The sequence below is a fragment of the Aquila chrysaetos genome, chromosome 3 (assembly GCF_900496995.4).
Source record: "Aquila chrysaetos chrysaetos chromosome 3, bAquChr1.4, whole genome shotgun sequence".
Classification (NCBI taxonomy): domain Eukaryota; kingdom Metazoa; phylum Chordata; class Aves; order Accipitriformes; family Accipitridae; genus Aquila; species Aquila chrysaetos.
This window is the reverse complement of record NC_044006.1, coordinates 51151672-51171171: the sequence shown is the minus strand read 5'-3', so window position 1 is coordinate 51171171 and position 19500 is coordinate 51151672. Positions and strand designations below refer to the sequence as shown.

The 19500-nt window shown below is 38.8% G+C and overlaps 1 protein-coding gene across 7 annotated transcripts in view; it reads right to left on the bottom strand.

The window, feature by feature from the left end:
* The window catches only part of SLC25A13 (solute carrier family 25 member 13), a 105827-nt gene that overhangs the window by 59160 nt on the left and 27167 nt on the right, over positions 1–19500 (bottom strand). For all 7 annotated transcript variants that reach the window (XM_030008925.2, XM_030008923.2, XM_030008921.2 and 4 more), the window contains 2 exons: positions 16693–16835; positions 9997–10112 (listed from right to left, as the gene is read on the bottom strand). In XM_030008925.2, coding sequence (XP_029864785.1) covers positions 9997–10112; positions 16693–16802 — 226 coding nt within the window. In that variant the 5' untranslated portion in view covers positions 16803–16835. The remainder of the gene's footprint in view (positions 1–9996; positions 10113–16692; positions 16836–19500) is intronic.

The following is a 19500-nucleotide window of genomic DNA, read 5'->3' as shown; positions in this document are numbered from 1 at the left end:
CCCTGAGTGCACCACCAGGTTCTGCAACCTCTTCCCCATGACTCACTCACGAGCATGAGGAATCAGGGTCCAGGCAAAGTGCTGCAGGAGGAGGAGCTGGGAGAAGCCTCATCTCACATCTTTGATCCTCCCTGGTAAGCCACGCTGTAGGGACACCTGCACCTTGGTAACCCCAAACCCCTGACCTGACTTCCCAGCCTTCCCTTGGACCTGCCTCATCCCTGTGGACTTGTCTGGATGACCCTGGTCACTGTCACCAGACCTTCTCTTCTGTCCTTGCTCAGGTAGCGTGGGAATGCACCCCTCGTCAGTGAGATCTGTGCCCATGCCCTGGCCTCTTGGCACCCTTGCTTGGCTGTAGACTCACCTGTCTGGTGGAGCAGCTGGCCCTTGCTGCTCCTGGCCACAGAAGAAGTACAATAAACTTGTGCAAAAGCATACGTGTACAGAGACGTGCATACATACATGTCAAAAATACTCAAGTAATAATATTTTGTATCATCTTGTTTTACTGGAATTGTTGGGGTTTATCCAAGGTTTGGGTTGGCTTTTTTTCTTTGGGTTTTTTGTTTGTTGCTTTTTTTTTACTGTTGTGAGCTTCAAATACACAGCTAGTTAAAACTTTATTTCCATCCTTCTACAGTCTGGCACTAAGTGTCGTGTAATGATGACTTTTTATTTTGGAAAACATATGCCAACATCACATCTGCTCAGCTAAGATGTGGAATGATGGGCAGTCCAAGCACTAGGCTGGGTTGTCCATTTATCCCCATTCACCCAGAAGAGGTACAACACTCTGGAAGTACAAGCGCTACAATCATCATCTTCATCTCGCTGCTGCTTTGTCAAGGAAATGAGTTGAAACAGTTTTATAGTGGCCATGCTGTAAATTAAGTAGCACACTGGAATAGCTTGATTACTAAGGATTGCAAAGGAAAGGTACTCATCCCTCCAACTTCCCTTAACAAAGCAGTAAGAACAGGAAGGGCTGTTACAGCCACCTTCTTCCTCAGGTTAGAAACCCTGAAATAATACACCAATGCCTCTTAATTCCTCGCAAAACATGGACCACAATCTATTCTGCAATTCTGAATTAATAAAAAATTAAATTAGGTTCTTTCCTTCTTAAAATATTACAATATTACAAGGAAGGTATCTGGTAGAACACTCAAACTGAAGCTGGCAGAGTAGAAACAGAGCACATAATCTGAAGATAATGGGATTGCATTACATGACTCAAGAAGGAGGGCGGGGGGGTTGATTTGAAAAAAGATAGTAGCTCAGGTCAGTGCAATTTATCTGTGCTCTATCATGTGGTACTGCTACTGTTTTAAAACAGATTCATTCAAAAGAGTGCAAAACTCTCCATTAGTGCACCCAAACTATTTAGACTAAGATCAGTTTCATCCGCACCTGAAAAATAAGGCTGCACATATACACTTGCATATAAACACCTAAAAAGCACAGAATTTACTTCTTTTGATAATTTTCTGTGTGTGCATGCATGTGTAAGTGGTAGCTTATTTTTTTTCAGGCCTAGTTACTCCAAATTCAGAGAAAATCCCCAAAGACAAAATTAAACTCAAATAATAAAAATGGTCATTTTAACCAATTTAACTATGTTGAGCTAGTCCAGCTGTGGACTAGTGCTGAATTGTAATGCACAAGCAGGGGTTTCCGCTACTTAACATAAGCCAGTGTTGGTTGCGTGTAACCAAAGCTGTCATATCAAATTCAATGCCCTCATTTCCATGTGGCTAAGTGAAATCATCATCTGGACTCATTTCTGTTATCCCTATCATGGAGATGTTAAAAACACAGGACTTTCAGAATCCAGACTGACTCAACACCCTTTTTTACACTGGCAGGGGCTGATTTCACTGTAATTGTCCAGGAATACAAATTTACTTCAGAATTCACATGATTGTTTCCCACAGCAGTTTAATATACCAACAAAAGTGATAAAAGCAAACTCCTGGCTCAAAGAAATTATCCTAAACTTTACACTTTACTCTCCAGCACAGACTTGAGAGCTCTATTTCTTTAACAGCTATTTTGCTTAGATAGATGGTATTAAAAAAAAAAAAAACTCTTTCTTGCAAAGCATTAACATACATTTTCCCCCACTTAAATACTTCAATTTCAAATGCACCACAAAATGTACTCCCACAACAGTACTGTATTAGTATAAAACTATTTTAGTTCAATTAAAATGTCTAACTATCTACCCCCAAACCTACCTAAACTGTAATTTTCACTTTGAGCACTTCCAACATGTTCTCAGTTTTGTTTTCTTTTATCAGCTTATCAAATCAGGTCTTGCATTCCAAATGTTGGAAAAAAATAGTCATTAACCGCTAGGTAACAGCAGATTTTCCAATTTAGAAAACTAAATTACACACACTGCAAAAGTATGCGTATTTTGCCATCTGAAATTTCATATTAAAATTTGTAATAACAAAACACTTTCCTAGCTCTTAGGGCCTGCTGAAGTTTTTACCTTCTAATCTGTAATTCCAGGACAATTTGAAAAAGGGATGGGGGGGGGGGGGGGGGGGGGGGGGGGAATCAAGCTTAAAGTGGTACACTGCTGCTGCCACAGTTTAAATATATTCCGGTGTGGAAGCTTCTGGTTCCTCCCCAAATGCTGCCTAGTAATCATGTTGGGCTTTTTTTTCACAACGGGATGTACAGCTGTATGAAAGATGGCTAACCCTCAGCTTACTGTTAACCAAAGAGTGACCTCATATAGTTGAAATTTACTCTCAAATTGGCTTTTTCCCACCTTTTCCACAACTATTTCTTTCTTTTTAACTAGCATGAAGTAGCAGCAGAAAGCACAATATTTTAGCCATCTGAGCATGTAGTATTCTTGAATTATCCCACCAACTGGAAGTGCTTTCTGTTACGTCTATCTTTTAAAATTGGAGCCATTATAGTCAATCATGCAAATCTACAGTTAGCCTTTAATAAAAAGTGGATTTTTGACCCACTGAACTGGGACAGCTTCTAAGCAGTTCTTTCGATCTCTGACAAGATACCACACAACACATACATGCCAATCTGATATTGGTGTGCATCTACGTTCAGTTGTTCAGAAAACACTGCTCATAAGTCATTAAAAAAGGTCCAAAAATCAGGGTGGGTCTTTTTGTAGTGCAAACTCATCATTTCAAGAAGTGCAATAAAGCTCCACATATAGCAAAAAATGGATGCATTCACAACATTTTTTCACCTCCAGGTAACATACTAACATCTGGAGCACATCAATGGAAACCAAAAGCTTATAATATTTGTTGGGCTGTCCTCATAAAATGAATTGGTTGACTCGGCACATCGCCAGGCAGAAAAGAGACTGTACTGCAACAGCCCCAATGGAGTGCCAGCACCCTTAGAAGCAGTCACAGCAGGGCAAAGAAGCAGGAAGCTGGAGTCTCTCACTAAAAGTGTCTGCTTCCATTCAGATGTGAACCACATCCATTTTGTGGTTGGAAGAAGCAACAAAGATCATATAGCACCTGTTGTACACAGACGTGAGATTAAGACCAGCATTGCTAACAAAATGTCTTTCAGATGTTGTAAGTAGGCTTTCAAAGATGACAACAACCAAAAAATCCCCCAAAAGCCCCCAGCAAACCATAAAGTCCAGTATGAACCCTAACAAAAAAGTTCAGCATGCATTCCCTTTTAGGAGAGAGGCACTAGCTACTGAACAAAATTCATTCGGTTGTAACTTAACTGCCCGATCCAAACTTTTCAACAAGTAAAGAGCAGTCTTACAGGTTAATTTTACGTTAATGAAAACATTATCACAGCAAACATGCTTGTGCCTTTATGATTTTTCCCAATCAAAAGATCCATGATAAGCTTCAAGTTTCACCCCTCTGCTGAAAATGTTCTCACTTTTTTATCCTCTTACCTTCCCCTGCTCTGGTTGTTCATGCTCTTGTCACTTCTAAAAACTATGAATTCACTTCCTCATGACATATCCATACACTGTCCAATTCAGCTTGGCCCTGATTTTTGACTGAGATACCTAAGCACTTCTATTACCTCTGCTAAACATTGCAAATACCCAAATAAAAGCAGGCTCTGTCCAAGAGTACCATCAGTCTCAGCAGTTAAGACTCTGGATCCAAGCTTGTCTGCTTCTTCTGTCCTCCTTGGATGCAAGGGAAAATAACATGAATTTATACACGAAATATTACATAATTGACTTACAGAAAAGGTTTTCAACATTTTTCCAAGATGCAATCCCTTAAAAATATTTCTACTTGAGCTGTGAATATCCATAATTTCAGCTTACTGGCAACAGCCTTACATTTCTTTATTACCTTTCCTGGCCTCATTAGAAGTGAGCAACAAACTGCCAGAGCCCAAAGACCACAGGTTTGGAAAGCACTAGGCCCCATGAGAGCATAAAGACTAAATTTACCCCTTTTGCCCTGACGAAGAAGAATAAAAAAAACCAGATCAATTCCACCAAGGTAAACAGCATAACCTGGCTAACTAAAATAAAATGCCACTTCTATTTTCTCCATAGAAGATAGTCGGGGGTTGATGCACATGACATGCGTGGAAAGGCTGATGCTATGGGGTTTTGTCAGCCTGGAGAAAGGTGGGCTAAAGGAGGACCTCACTGATGTCTGCAACTACCCAATGGGAGGGTGAAGGGAAGACAGAGAGACACAGTGGAAGGACAAGATGCAAGCTGGAACATGGTCAATCCCAACTAGGCATCAGGAAATTATTTTTCACTGTAACAGTGGTCAAACACTGGAAGATGCTTGCTCACAGAAGAGGGTGCAGAGTCTCCATCCTCAGAGATATTTAAAACCTTGACGGATGTTGCCCCCAGAGCAACCTGGTCTTGAAGGCCCTGCAAGGGTTTGAACCAGATGGCTGCCACAGTCCCTTCCAACCTAAACTGTTCGATAATTCTGTGATCATTCCTTGGGTTTTGGTAATGAACAAGAGAGATGCTCGGCCATCAGCCCGATGTTTGTCAGTAGGCAACTTTTTTTTTTTTTTTTTTAAATCAAAGACAAAAAAAAAAAGACAAAACAAAACCAACAACACAGAACAAACTGAAACACCAAATTTCAGTTCTGGATGATTTAGAAAACTCAATTGTATTTTCCAGACCAAATGAAACACAACTGTGTAAAAGGATGGAGTTTCTCCTAATATTTAAAATGACAGATTCATTTTGTGACTAAATAGCCTTTGTTTTACTTAAGATGCCTTCATGTAAGTCTGCCTGGTTACATAACATTTTAGTTAAAAGAAAAAACAAAACAAGAAAATCCTGCCGAGTTAACATATGTCTAGAAACAAAATTCTCCAAAAACAGTATCAAGAAGATTTCAAAAATTGTTTTGAAGAAAATATCCTCTTTTTACATCCTCTTTTAATTAAAACTGGCCATTATTTGTGCAAAATCCAGTCCAAACAACAACAAAAATATCAGAGACTAAACAAATTTTGCATTTGTAATGTTGCCGTTGGGATCATCATATCTAGGCAACTGTCATTTATAAACCAACAAATGTTTCACTGTGTAGGTGTAAGCTAACACATCACTAGCTACAAATGGTTTCTAACCAGTTTGAACCAGCAATGGAAATTTCACTGAGAAATACTGAATATTGCAATTTATCAAGTGATCAAAGCTTATAGCCTCAGCAATTTATTTTAGTAGTTCAAATTTAGCTTTTCCTTGCTTTACATGGTATTGAGTGTACCAGGCTGGGCATAACTAAGCTAGGCGTTGTGCAAGAAAAATAAAAGAATTACAGATCCCATAAGAAGAGCCAAGTCATACCAAGCAATTACAGGGAAAAGCATAAAATAAATAATCCTCTGTAACAAAAGCAAGAGCTAGCTCACACAGTCTGAACCTAATCCTTTGGTCAGGAAAGCAATTGTGAGACTCCTGTAATAATTCTTTGCATATTGAAAAAGTATCAGAACGTTATACAGGAAAAATTCTGAAGCTTATCACAATAGCTGTATAGCTATTTAAACCTCTGTTAAGAACTATGTGTTTTTAGAAAGTTTACAAACAAGTATTCAGGCAATTCAAGTATCAGATAAGCAAACAGGAGTGCTTAGTAAGATGCATCCTTAATTAATGTGTTTACCTAAGAACTGTAGTGATATAATGTACTGAATTAATAACAGAAGCAGAGACCCACAATAGCTGCTGTCTACATGTAAATAAAGTTTTGTCTTGAGACAAAAGCAGATTACATTGCTTGATTCTGCAGCTGTTATGCTAAACAAACAACAATTTTGGGTTTAGGATCCCCATTCCCTTTGCATTTTTGCTGGGTTTTGGGGGGGTTGTTTTGCTTTTTTAATTTTTTTTTAAACTAAAGGACTGACTTGTTTTACAGCATACTCGTATTTCTCAAAGCAGCACAACACAGCATCCATTTTGAAACAGCTTCAGGTTGAATTAGAAGACCTTTAAAAAATACCCCCAAAACCAGAAAAACACACACTATACCACAGTGACATTTCATTAAGTACAAGAGCCAGAATTTCTGTCTGGTGGGAAATTCTACTTTAAAACAAATCAGAATGAAAATCTTCAAAGCCAGGTTCAACATCGGTTGGCAGCACAGACTTGGGCAATCACATATCTTTTTGTGCCTTTCCTTTCTCTGTCAGCAAAACCAACATGGACAACACTTATTTTGCCGTTCGCTAGGGCTGTGAGAACCAGTATAAGAAAAGGAAAGTTCCAGTCCCTGTATATCACCGCTGTGTTATTTATTCACAGCTCAGAACTGTTAGCTCCCATCATTTCATTTATCCATCTGAAATTGGAGATGAAGGTTAAGACAACTTAGTTTTTAAACACTGACATTTTTACCCAACCATCTTGCCTTTTTTTAAATGCCATCTAGTAAAGAATTTCAAAGGGCTCTGCTTCTTTAATGAGGCATTAAAATACAGTCATACGACAAAAAAGCAACTCTACTAAGTCTCTTAAACCCCTGGACTTACATTATCAGCTTTTATGTGCCTGTCAACACTCAACAGTAAGAAGCAATGGTTTGCTCTTTGCCTCGAATTTAAAAGCCAGCTAAACTTCCTCCCACTTTCCTGCTGAGAGCTTTAACTCCTTGCAAACTGTCAAAGCTTTGACACTTCAGCAGCAGATAAATCTACGACATGATGCAACAGCCAGGTGTAGTCTCAATCAGCCACTGGCCACTAATTTACTAATGGCCATTTCATTCACCTCACAAAGCAATAAACTAGAAATACTTCCCACCCACCCCCACGTACCCACACCGCTTGCGGATCAGCCCTTTTAAAGACATGCTAGCTCTGTCAAAGAACCAGGTACAGTTAACTTGTAACTTGGAAGAAACATTTTAAATTGTAGAGATGTCAACACATGGCTAAAATGCAAAGGCATTTCCAACCCAGAAGCTGAAGTAAGAGTGCAGCATTTTTCAAGAAAAGTAAGTGCAAAGTATTAAATACTGGAAGTCCTTTACCCAGAACATTTCTCTAAATATCCACAGCCGGGATGTGGCATTCAGTGTAAAAGCTCATTGACGCAAAGCCCATTATTAATTTGTTTTACAAAGGTGCCAAGCTAAGTGCACCTGTGGAAGAATAAGATTTGGATGAATTGCTTAGTAGCAAATGTGAAGTTCACAGCTGGGAAGCCCTATATTCTGTTCGGTATAAGCTAAAATATTTATACCATTATCTCAGTATACAGAAAAACAATGACTGCACAGATAAGCCATGCTGTTTCTTTGCAACAATAAATTGAGATACAGACTTATAATGGCATCCTTGAGATACTACACTTAACAGCAGTATAGTGAAAAACGATCCTTTCCCTTTTCTTCTGTTCCTTTCACACTGTAATTCCACAGTATACAAAACCCCTATTTAAGTCTCCTAACCTTGATAAGGACTTGATCCCACTCTCATTCAAGTCAATGGAAAAAGATCTTATAATTAACCTCAAAGACTCATGACTGAGGCACTGAGTGGCAAAGTTACAGGATAGTATTGTAATAATTTATTCGTGAAAATATTAGGGGGGGTTCATAGTGGGGGGGGGGGGGAGCTTTTTTTCTTATGACAGAAAACAGAAACTAGCTTTGTCTAAAGGTAACCGTTTCTGCTGAGAATGCACAACACTGAGACAGCTCTTATATCCTCCCCACTCCAGGCATTTGCTGGGGTGGTAGCCACAAGGTACTATACAAAAGTTACAAATGCATTTATACTTTCAAAGGGGGAGAGGAAGGAATTAAAAAAAAAAAAAAAACCTATCTGAGGTTCTGCCAATGTTGGCACGTCTCCTCTTTCAAATACCTTAAATACAGCCTGGCATAGGAGTTTCTCTCATCACTAGAAGGACTTCAATGGACTTCAAATGCCAAATAAATCCCTTGACTCACTGTATCAAACCCCAAGGGAAGCATTTGCCAGTAGGAAAAATACGAACAAGAATGCCAAGAGTTAAAAAGTTAAGTCGGACTGATTCAGCATTCAGATCAAACGACTACAGTTCTTCCTAGATTATTAACGAGCGCTCCAAGCAACCAGAGGCTGTGATGCAGACAAGAACCTGCACATCACAGGCATTCCAAGAACCCTGGTTTGTCTGTGCTGGAACAAAACCTCTGCAAAATATGCGTGCCCTCCTGATTTAAAAGCATGCCATCTCTCATTACCTCTCTGTCCATACACATGCACAAGACTGTTAGGCACAAATTACTTCCTTCATCAAGGTTATGATCAGCAGAACTTTTTCCTGAAATTCTTTCAAATCTTTTAGCATCTGTAGTAATTTTTAAAAAGCTGTTCTAACAAGTAATATAGCACACAAAAAACAAATCTTTCACAACCTCAACAGACAACCAAAATAATGAAAAACCAAAATAGACAAAAGAAGAGACAGCAAGTCTTCTCACCAGCCGCAACTTCAAATACAGATTTTTGGAGATGGTAGAAGGAATACTATGATGCTTCAAGCAATGGTAACAGGATCTTGTCAGTTCAAATGGAAAGGCAAGGGATTTTTTAACTGAGCATAAAACATGTGTGGGGAACACTAGCAAAAGACAAAGGACATGTGAACCATACATTTCAGAAAGACAAAAAAGCCAAAGTCATCCAACTTTCCTTTTACTTAAAACTGTTTAACAACCAATTAATAAAACCTGAGACATATGGATAACCATGTCCAAATGTAGCAGATTAGAAATAGCAGTTTTATCCAGTGTAGGTATTTAGGGCAAAAAAATCGCCCATACTTTTTGAAGTTCAACCTCAATGTCCGAAGTTATTAAAACCTGCTAATTTCTGAATCTTTATTCCAGACAGAATGGCCCTTATCATTAGGCAGGTGGCAGATAATCCTGCAGATATCAAAAGCTATCTCTATAGTATCTAGAAATAAACAGTCCCCATAATCAAGTTTTAAACTGGGCTGAGTATTTCTCATGTTGTCAGTGCAAACACCACACCTCCAATGCACAGCTGAATTTTGGGGGGGGCAGGGGTGGGGGGTGAGGGGGCAGGGTAATAATGGATATATTGCTGTAAAATCTCACAGAAGAAAGTTAAAAGGAAGCCAGCTTGAAATATAGCCAATTTAAACAAAAAATAATTCAGGGTAATTTCAGACTCAACATTCACCCAAGTCTTCTGGCAACTTTCTTGCGGTTTTACAATCATTTCCTATAGTCACCTTTCACTGCTGTTCTGAAGACCTGCACAAGCATGTTGGGGAAGAGAAAAAGAGAAGTGACAAGTTCTCCAGAGAAAACCATGAAGATGACCATGACCTCACCTTCCACATGTAAATGATTAAAAAAACTCAGCCAGGAAGTTGCTTGGCACTAGTGTAGTTCCACTACCAATCACTGTGTTTCCTACAGCAACAGATGGTGAAATAGTTTGGCATAAGTAGGGATTTTTAAATTAAGAGTGTACATTTAATAACAGTCTTACCAAAAGTAACTTCTCCTTTGCCAGTCTTGTCAAACAGCTGAAAGGCTACTATGAACAATGCATCTGGAGCACACAGGACTGATTCAAATGCCACAAACTCTTGAAAGGATATCAACCTAAAGGATGAAGGAAAAAGCAAGAGCTATGAAACCACTTGCTTGCAGAAAACTGAAATACAATATAGCATAGATTATACAGAAGAAGTAAGATCACAACCAAAATGTGTACAAAATGTTATCAATAGGGATTAAAATTTATCCTAAAATGCCCTATCACCAATACCGTCAGGAGGCCTTTATATCGCTAGATGGAAATGACTTTGTTGAACAAGGAACTATTCCTCTCAGCAAGTCACAACAGAACATAAAATAAGCAAAGCACTCAGCGTGGCTACTCACCTCAGCTTTAATGTCTAACTGAACTGCCCTCTGGGGGAGCCTACCTCCCTCCACTGGCAAGACAGAGAGCCAATAAAGATAGGAGTAACTTCCCTCAAGACTCAGTACTTAAGGCTTTTGGAGACCTACATGCTGCCACTCACTTCAGAAGGAACCGATTGGAATGTATTATCTGTTTGCTAGCAACTTATTAGTCATCCATTGCAGCCCTCCAGTCCTGCGTGTTGAGTCACAAATTTCAAGCAGTAGTCTGCACGTCACTCCTCAGCCCAAGAGCAGTTTATTCAAATTCATCATTACAGCCAGGCTCCCAATACATGAGCGCAGTAGCAGAGCACAGATAAAAGCAGAAGTGCCCTTCCTTAAGTTAGTTAACAAGCAGAAATACATAATCAGACAACTTGGCATTGTTTCCAGCAGTAGATTGGCTACAGCAAAGACCTTGAGCAGTTCTAATTTCTCTGGATCACACCCAAGAGTTCAAATGGAGATCAAACTCCTATTCTTAGAGGCAAAGGCCAACCATTCTTCTGTTCTGCTACTTCTTTAATGTCTAGGTTGTACAGTTTAAAATGATCTTCAAATATGTGGCTGCAGGGCCTGCTGGGAGTCTGGGGGGTTTAAGATTGCCCTCTCTCGAGGCTGCTTTATGTCAGTGTAGCAAGCGCATAGCTTTAATGGGTTCACATGGCAGTAGCTGGGGAACAAAGACTTATTTCTGAGAAGCACAAAACTCAGTGTAACAAATGTCAAGAAACACATACAATTATTTTTTTTTTATTAGAAACTAACGATATCCTTAGGACTTTGACTCAAAATGACACTGCAGACAGTTCAATGAAAACTTCCACCCAGTATGCAACAACAGTGAAGAACAAAGTGTTTGAATAGGTTGGAAAAGACATTCTACCAAGTTATGACGACCCATGACTGTACAGCAATTTCCAGCCACCCTGTCTTAAGGGAATTAATTTCAAGTCACACAGAAGTGTGCTTGCTGCATGTCAGCAGCCAAACATCCACAGGGTAACAGAAGTTGGTTTCCGTGAAGAACATGAAACAAGAAGATGAACAAAAGAGGACATTAAAAAAAAAAGCATGGTGCAGAGAAGGCCAAAAAGCTGTGCTACTTTACCTCCCTCAATATATATGCACTAAATAAAAGTAAAAGAAAGCATATGTAGAGTCAGAAATAGTCTAACAAATAACTAGTTCAAGGAACTTGCCACCATAGGTTATTATGTAGCGTGAGAAATAAATAAAGAGAAACCTCCTCAGGTATTCTTAATATTAAACTCACAATTGATGATGCCAGTAAACATATAAGCATGCCTTAAGCTTTGCTGGCAAAGAAGCCAATGACTCGCTACATATGCACACCTTAGCACATGGGCAGGTCATCAAGTTGTTTATTTTAAATTCCGTGGGAGCCCTCAGTACTCCCAACTGTTAGACACAGAATACACAGATACTCAGTCTTTAAATAGAAGAAAACTTCCATCTCTCCTAAGCCAAAAGAAATTTAAAAAAATGCAACATTTCCTGCAATTTTAAATCAATATATCACAACCTACTTAGTTTTGCATTTATGCATATTTATTGTTACTATGGGACTTACAGGTTATAAAAGCTCATTATTATCCATTGTTATTATTGGCTACATACCTGACAACTTCCACAACAGCAGATACAAAGCACTGAATTCTTCTGTCCCAAAGATTATAAAGCCCACACAGAGAAAGAACAAAATAGACAGTAGGCAACAAGACTCTAGAATAGGATTGTTTAGAATTAAAAATCTAAAATATCTGCCAACAGCATTTTGATAAAGATGCTTTTTGTGTGAAACAACAACCAGCATACGTCCTTACCAACAGATCCCAACACAGTGATGACAGCACAGAAAAGAAATGCAGCACCTATCCTAGCAGAATCCCAGCACCACGCTAAGAACATACTCCATGTTATCAGGCCTGGATTTGATTAAAACTCCATGTATTAACACTGCTACAAGATTTTATACTGGTAGAAGCATTCTTTGTCAGTACTTGCAAGTAATAAACCCCCCTAATAAGTCAGAGAGAGATGCTTAAAATAACCCCATATCCATTTTTTAAAACAACTATTCATAGTACTAGGAAGATTAAAAGTGTACAAATTGTGTGGTTCTAGCCAGACTGTTAAAGAAGAGACATTAATATCTGCTGTGCCAGCTGAATTCAAATTAACCCAATTTTTACATGTTAATTAAACCAGCTATTTTCTTCTTATTGTATTTTTGCTCCCTAAGTAGACTAGCCTGCTAGTGATTCCCAACAGATCTATTCTAGCAACAATGACGTATTCATTTACTTCTATTATGACCATACAATACAGTAACTGAGCAGTAATTTTTCACAGTCAATTACACGTGTGATTCTTAATGCTTAAAGATGCTGAAATAATGTGTACTGCATAGCCATATGCTCACTTCTCTGTACTGCACAAGGGTAGTTGCCTGGGTAACACATTTTCTCTCCGGTTTAGCATCACCCTTTTGGGTTTAGCACAACCCTTCACTGAATATCATTAGGTGTCATTAAACAGCACATATTAACATGGACTTCAATATACTACTTAAGAGTTATTTTATCTACCTAAACAAGTGCTCATTTATGTTACAAAAGCAGAGAAAAGCCTAGTGATTTTAACAGCACAAAGAGAGGAAGCTGAAATGTTTACAAAATTTTACTTCAATCTTGAAGATATCCTGCCCAACTGGTCAAAGTCTTCCTTCACCTTCACATCCTCGTTTTCAGTCCCAATATCGGCATAATTTATTCGGGAAGGCTGAAATCTTGATATTTTAAAAACATCCATACACAAGAGCTACAGTCCAAACATAACAACTGGGTATGGTGCAGCAACCCCACTATTTACTACTCTCTCCTTTCTTCCATGCTTCTTCTTCTGGTGCTCACACCCATGGAATCTGGGCACCACATAGACATGATGCATCCCCACCAAAGAAAGTCCGTATGTAGCCATGCAAAATAAAAAAGCCATCACCCACTGTAATAATACATACAAATGCAATGATGAAGAGGTTTCTTCAGAAATCAATGCATATGTTTTTACTGTATCAGCAATTTAAACTTGATAGCATAATGGGACACAAATTGAAGCTACATCTATTATTTTATGCTGCAACCTAGGTAAACTAAGTATAGTATAAATTGATGCATTAGAGTATAAATTTATATCCAATAGTAATGGAAAATGCTGGCATTTCCAGGTTTTATTTTTGAATAGTTTGTCCTTTCTAAAAAATAAAGCATACAGTATTTCTCAGTAAAGTGTTGGTTACTACAGTCTAAACAGAGATGTGCAGTTAATACTTATTTTGTTAGACAGATGTTTAAAAGTACAACAAAAGACTGAAAAACAGTATGTTATAGTAGGCAGGAAGGAAAATGCCTGGCCTGTTGCTGATAGGTCTTGAGAAAGCCAGTGTATTTTGGGGAAGTTTCTGATCCAGCTGAAGCCAAATGAAGCATTGTTTTGGTACTAAAATTAGGAATGAGAAGCTTAAGGCCAGAAACCCATCAAAGCCCTTAAGTCCGTTTCATACAAACTACAGCCACGCAATATAAGACTTAAAAAAATCTGTATTATTACTGATCTACTAATTTGAAAGGCTTCTCTGGTCATCGGCAAGAAAAGCATTTCCTTTTCTTAAAGGAAACCTTAAAAAGATGCTTCCATAAGAGTTCAGAAGGAAAGCCTACCTCCAAATAACCCTATGCTCTGACTTAAGATGGAGGTAAAACTTGCTTCCAAGGCAACAGATATTCACTGAATGACAAAGTCTGCCTTAAGAGGTCTCGTACCTTTGTCACACTAATGGCAGCTCCTGTAGATAGCCTCAAATCCTTAATCTCTGGCAATGCAGGAATTGTGCTAGAGCTACATGAGAGATTTTGTCCACAGCAACCACAGTCAGATTGTACATAAGAGCTACTGTTCTTTACACTTCACACTCAGGAATTCTTCAGCTCTGGGGTAGGCAACTCTTTGCCTATTTATTTGCTCTGCTCATGAGTCAGAAGCTCTTGTGCTGTCTGCCTTTTAGCCGAGTGACTTACCCATTTTAGTATTCCTCACTGATTACACTCAGTACCTAACTTCTCATCAAAATCAGAAGGAATTAAAAAGCATTTAAAAAAGTGCTAGGAGCAACCCTGGTAGTTCTGGGCTGAGAGAGTGGTCATGTTCACCAGTCATGAAGAAGAGATGCTTCTTCAGAGTAAAACAGGGATCCAAGACAGTGGATAAATGCTTCTAGAAATATCCTAGCAGTATTTTCAGAACCACACTACTTTAAGCCACTAACACTATAACAAAATTAACTTCGCCATTGCTCTTGCAAGCTACCTTCTACTTTATACTAGAAATAAAGCTAAATTATTGAACATACTCTCATGACCTTAAACATGTGTAAGTCCCTAAACACTGACCAGCCTATTAAAAATGAACACTAACAAAAGCAGTTTTGTACTTCACTTTAAAACCAGGAGCTCTGGACTGCCAAGCTGGAAAGAATTCAATAGGAGAAGACCAGTAGGTCCTATTGCCGTCCCTAGGAGATTTCATTCCAGGAACCAAAAAGCAATTGACCCTTGCTTCAGACGATCACTCTGCAAATTACTTTATACACCACTAGAACAAGGTACAAATGCCTGGCCACATGGCAAAAAAATGCTATAATGCCAGGTTAGAGAGAGATGGATGCTAATCACTTTCCTAACTTTCTCCACTCTTTCACATATTAGTACAGCAGCTAAACAAGACGACAGCCTGAATACCAGAAAAGACTCTCCAAAGACATGTTAGGAACATGCAGTCCCTTGCCACTGCACAGTCTGGACTGCAGAAACAGTCCTTAACCATGGCAGAAAGCAGCAATTAGAAGCCTCAATACTACACCGCAAAACTCCTATAAGTTCATGCCAAGTTATGAAATCCCAACTTGTCAACAACTTCACACAGGCTACAGTTTTACATTTTGCTCTTCCTGACACCAGCTTCTGCTTGTGAGGGAGATCCAAATCACAAGGCATGGATTATACTCTCAATCTTCTTATTACAAAATGGATTTGAAGCCATGTAATTTGGCAAATGCCATTTTTGCAGGCATCAAACCAAGGGAAGAAATCTGAGAAATGTTTAATGTTTTCAGTCAAACGCTACCTGAAGCCACCACTTTCTTGCTGCCATCATGCCAATGTTACCAATATAACTTTTTACAGAATTCTTTCACCAAGGGTAACAATCATCACATTAACTCATTTGCAAGGTTTAAGGTACCCAGCTGCCAAATATATGAGGCTGGCTGAGCAGAAGAGAGCACAGAAACTGTTGCAAAAGTTCTCAGTTATACATGCATCTGTTCCCTAGGAAGCCTGCATTCTCTAGTCATGCTTTATTTATCTCACATTTTATTCTCTGCAACCACTGATATGAGTCATGCCTGAAGTCTTCTGGTTTCTAAAAATGCCACAACTACAGACTTTAAGTCCATAGCTATTATTCTGAAGTTTCTCTAAAGATACTTTAAAGGCAGGGTTAAAAAAATGCATCCATATGGGTGAAGAGACAGCTTGCCCGGGCAAGTACCAAAAGCAAAAGCTAGGATTTCATTAAAAAAGGGGGACGATGGAGCAGTAGCTAATCTTGCCTATCGGCAAAGCCAGCCTTTCAAATACAAACCGTGTGCAACCAACTTCACTGCTGTCTTCCCAAGACTGCAAAGTGGCTCCCTAAATACCTTAGTTGCTCCTCCTCCCTCTTAGGGGAAAAAAACAGTGGCAAAAACCTTTAACAGTGCTATGGCAAAACAAAGCCGGGGCACTTTTTTATATGATCTCTTCCTACACCATCTAAACTTATTTCGGACTGCTATTTGAATGTGTTTGTGACAGATACATAGAGTGAACAGAGACAGAAAGACTCATGGAAGGAAAGGAAAGCAGGAGTTAGGGGAGCCAGTCAACAAACATGAAAGGTTCAATGAGTTAAAAATACATAGTAGATAGAAAATGGTTTGCTCAGCTAAATGGTACATGCAGCCCAAAACATAGTTTCTACTCTTTCCACTTAAAAGATACTGTATTCCTTTAGGTATCTGCAGGCAGAAAAAAGCAAAAAAAATCCCCAAACCAAACCAAAACCAAACCCCACCACCCTTCAGGCATCAAGACTGTTTTGGAAGAATGGTTTGTATTTTTTAAATTAACAACAGAAAAAAAAACCCACTTACCCATCTTTTGTCTGATCCACCACACCTGCAAGGAGCTGTATAGTGCTTGCATTAGGCAAACCATCTCCAATTATCTTCAGGTACCGTGTGACAAAGTCATTAGGAGACATGAAGAATTCACCATTCTTCTCCACACTTGCATACTGTTAAACAAATACAATATTTAGTGCCTCAAATATATCTTTCTCCAGGCATTTATTACCACCACCCATAGTTTCCAATCAGGAGGAGGCTTACGTTACAGTAGATGACAGTTCTGCTCTGAAGAACCTACAGCCTACACCCAAACAGGAAAGAGTAAGCGGGGAGTACTCAAGCAGCTGAAGGCTTAGCTTCCCAGCCAGAAGAGTGGCAGATACATGATTTTTTGTTTATCATGTCAACAGTTTCTCCACAGTAGTCTAGAAATGCTCCAGTACCGAATGTTTTTTTGAAGTAGAACACGAAGCACACGCACGTTTGCTAACATGTATGTGGCATCTCAGGCCCACTGAACTCTGCCAGCAACGGGATACTCCAGCATATCTTATTTATCTGAAATGACTCCTTTGTGTAGCCGTTCCACTTCAGGATGAGAAGGCAGGTTTACACCCGCAAAATGACATTGCAGTGCTAGTGGAGTAAACGATCCCACACCTGGGGTGTCCACCTGGGGGTGCTGTTTTGGAGGAACGCCACCGCATCACCTTCAACCACAGCTGGTCCCTAAGTAAAGGAGAACCTACAGACACTCCTCCTTGATTAAACTGCTGAAAGGAGGCCAGAGAATAGCATTTGCAGGAAAACGTAACAGAAAACAAGAACTTCCGACAGTTCAGCACACTGCAGAAACAAGAATAGAGGTCCAACACCTCACCAAACACCGCCGGCATATGTTACTCCCACTTTATACCATAGTTACTGGCATACTAGTCCAGAAAACAGCTATCGACAGAACTAGGCATATTTGCTCCCAAGGGAAGCCTCCAGTAACATGTCACTTACCAAGGAAAAGGAATATTAAAATACTCTGAAGATAATACATAAATAAATAAAATTGCCTTTGCTACCATCTTTACCCTGATTCCTCAGTCACCCCTCAAAGTTTAAAGCCCTCATTTTCTGTAGAAGGGTAAATTTGAAATCAACCCTAAAAATGTTTTCTAAGGAAAGAAAAAGGATAAGGACAATAATTAAGAGGAAAAGAAAACCCAGGCAACATTTGCAGAACCGTGTATTAGCTTTAAGGGAAAAAGGTCTGTCTTGGGATAACAAATGTGCACTGAGAAGAGGAAAGCAACTGTTAATTTCTTTTTTTTTTTTTTTTTTTTTTAAGGCAAGGTAGGATGATAAACCATTGTTGCAGCTCCCCACAGAGCATTATCCACACTGAAGTAATAAATAAATTAGATGCCTATTGCTATGTTGTAGCGTACTTCAAAAACACATTTTGTTTTACATTGCTATGGCTCTGCTAAGGGAAGGAAACTACCAGTTTTCATTTCGTAGAGCCACACTGGTGCCTGCAGAGTACCGTTATACCTGCTGCAGGCATATAACTCTCAGAGGGATGCCAAAGTGTAACAGTAAGTAGATTATTTTCTTCTAGTGTTATATAAATACAGTCTTCAGGTACAGCAATATCTTCAAGAAACAAGGCTTCAGAGAACCAAGCCCAAACAAAACATAACTTGCTTTGGCATCTATATATTGGTTAGCATTTAAGGATTCCTGTTTCAATAGACACTGTTTGTAACACAAGCTTTCTATTTGATACACTGCAAGGAATTTTGAATTGTATACTTTTATAAGAACTAGCAGATCAATTGATTTCAATGTAATCATTTGCAGGGAGACAGAATCTTTCAGAATCCCAGCCTCAGAAACTTTTAACACAGCTGCTATTGAGAAACGAATCAAATAAGTCAGACAGCCTATGCTTCTATATTTCATTTTTTTCATCCAGGCTAACCCCCTGCTAGGGCACTCAATAACAGAAAACAGCATAAGGTTTCAGTGTCCCCCTGTTTCTTGTCATTGTGATTTACTCAAGTGTATTTGAAATCCACTCACGTACTCTACACTACATATAGAAAATGACCTTGGAAAATGTCAGCTTGATCACTTTGACTAAAATCTAATCTCTTAGGGGTTATGGTAGAAGACTTAGAAAAAGTAGAGTTACTCTTGGAAATTATCATAACAAAAAGAGAAAAGCATCAATTCTATTGGTTTTGGAGGAGAGACATTAAAAAAATGGTTCTTTACAATTGTGTTTTTTCCCCACTTTGGCAATTATACTCACTGAGAATTTGATATTATACAATAGTACTTAATGGCTTTTTGGTAACTTATTTACATACATTTTAGATAGTCAAGTATTAACCAGTTCAACCCCATTTTAAATAAGATTTGCAAACATTTTATTGAGGGTTTGATGTATTAAATACACTAAAAGTTGACTGTAATCAACTGTATTTAAACTTCTAGCTTCGTATTTATTTCTACTATTCCTACTTGGCAATCATATTTTTTAATACTTAATTGAAGTAGAAAGAATGGCTGTCAAGTTATTTTATAAATGAAGATTCCACAATCTGCAGAAGCAACTGTATTGGCCTCACCACTTAGAAGCAGCTTAATTAACACTCTGGCCATCGCTTATCTGCAGAGCACAAAACAACATACCACATTCACTCATCCTTCTTCCCTCTTAGTAGTAACCAGCAGGACAATTTCTGTATTACACTGAACAAAATGTTTACCTCATATTTCATTACTTTACTTTACTGAGACCCCTTCTTTTCTGTGGAAGGGGAAGCAGAAAAG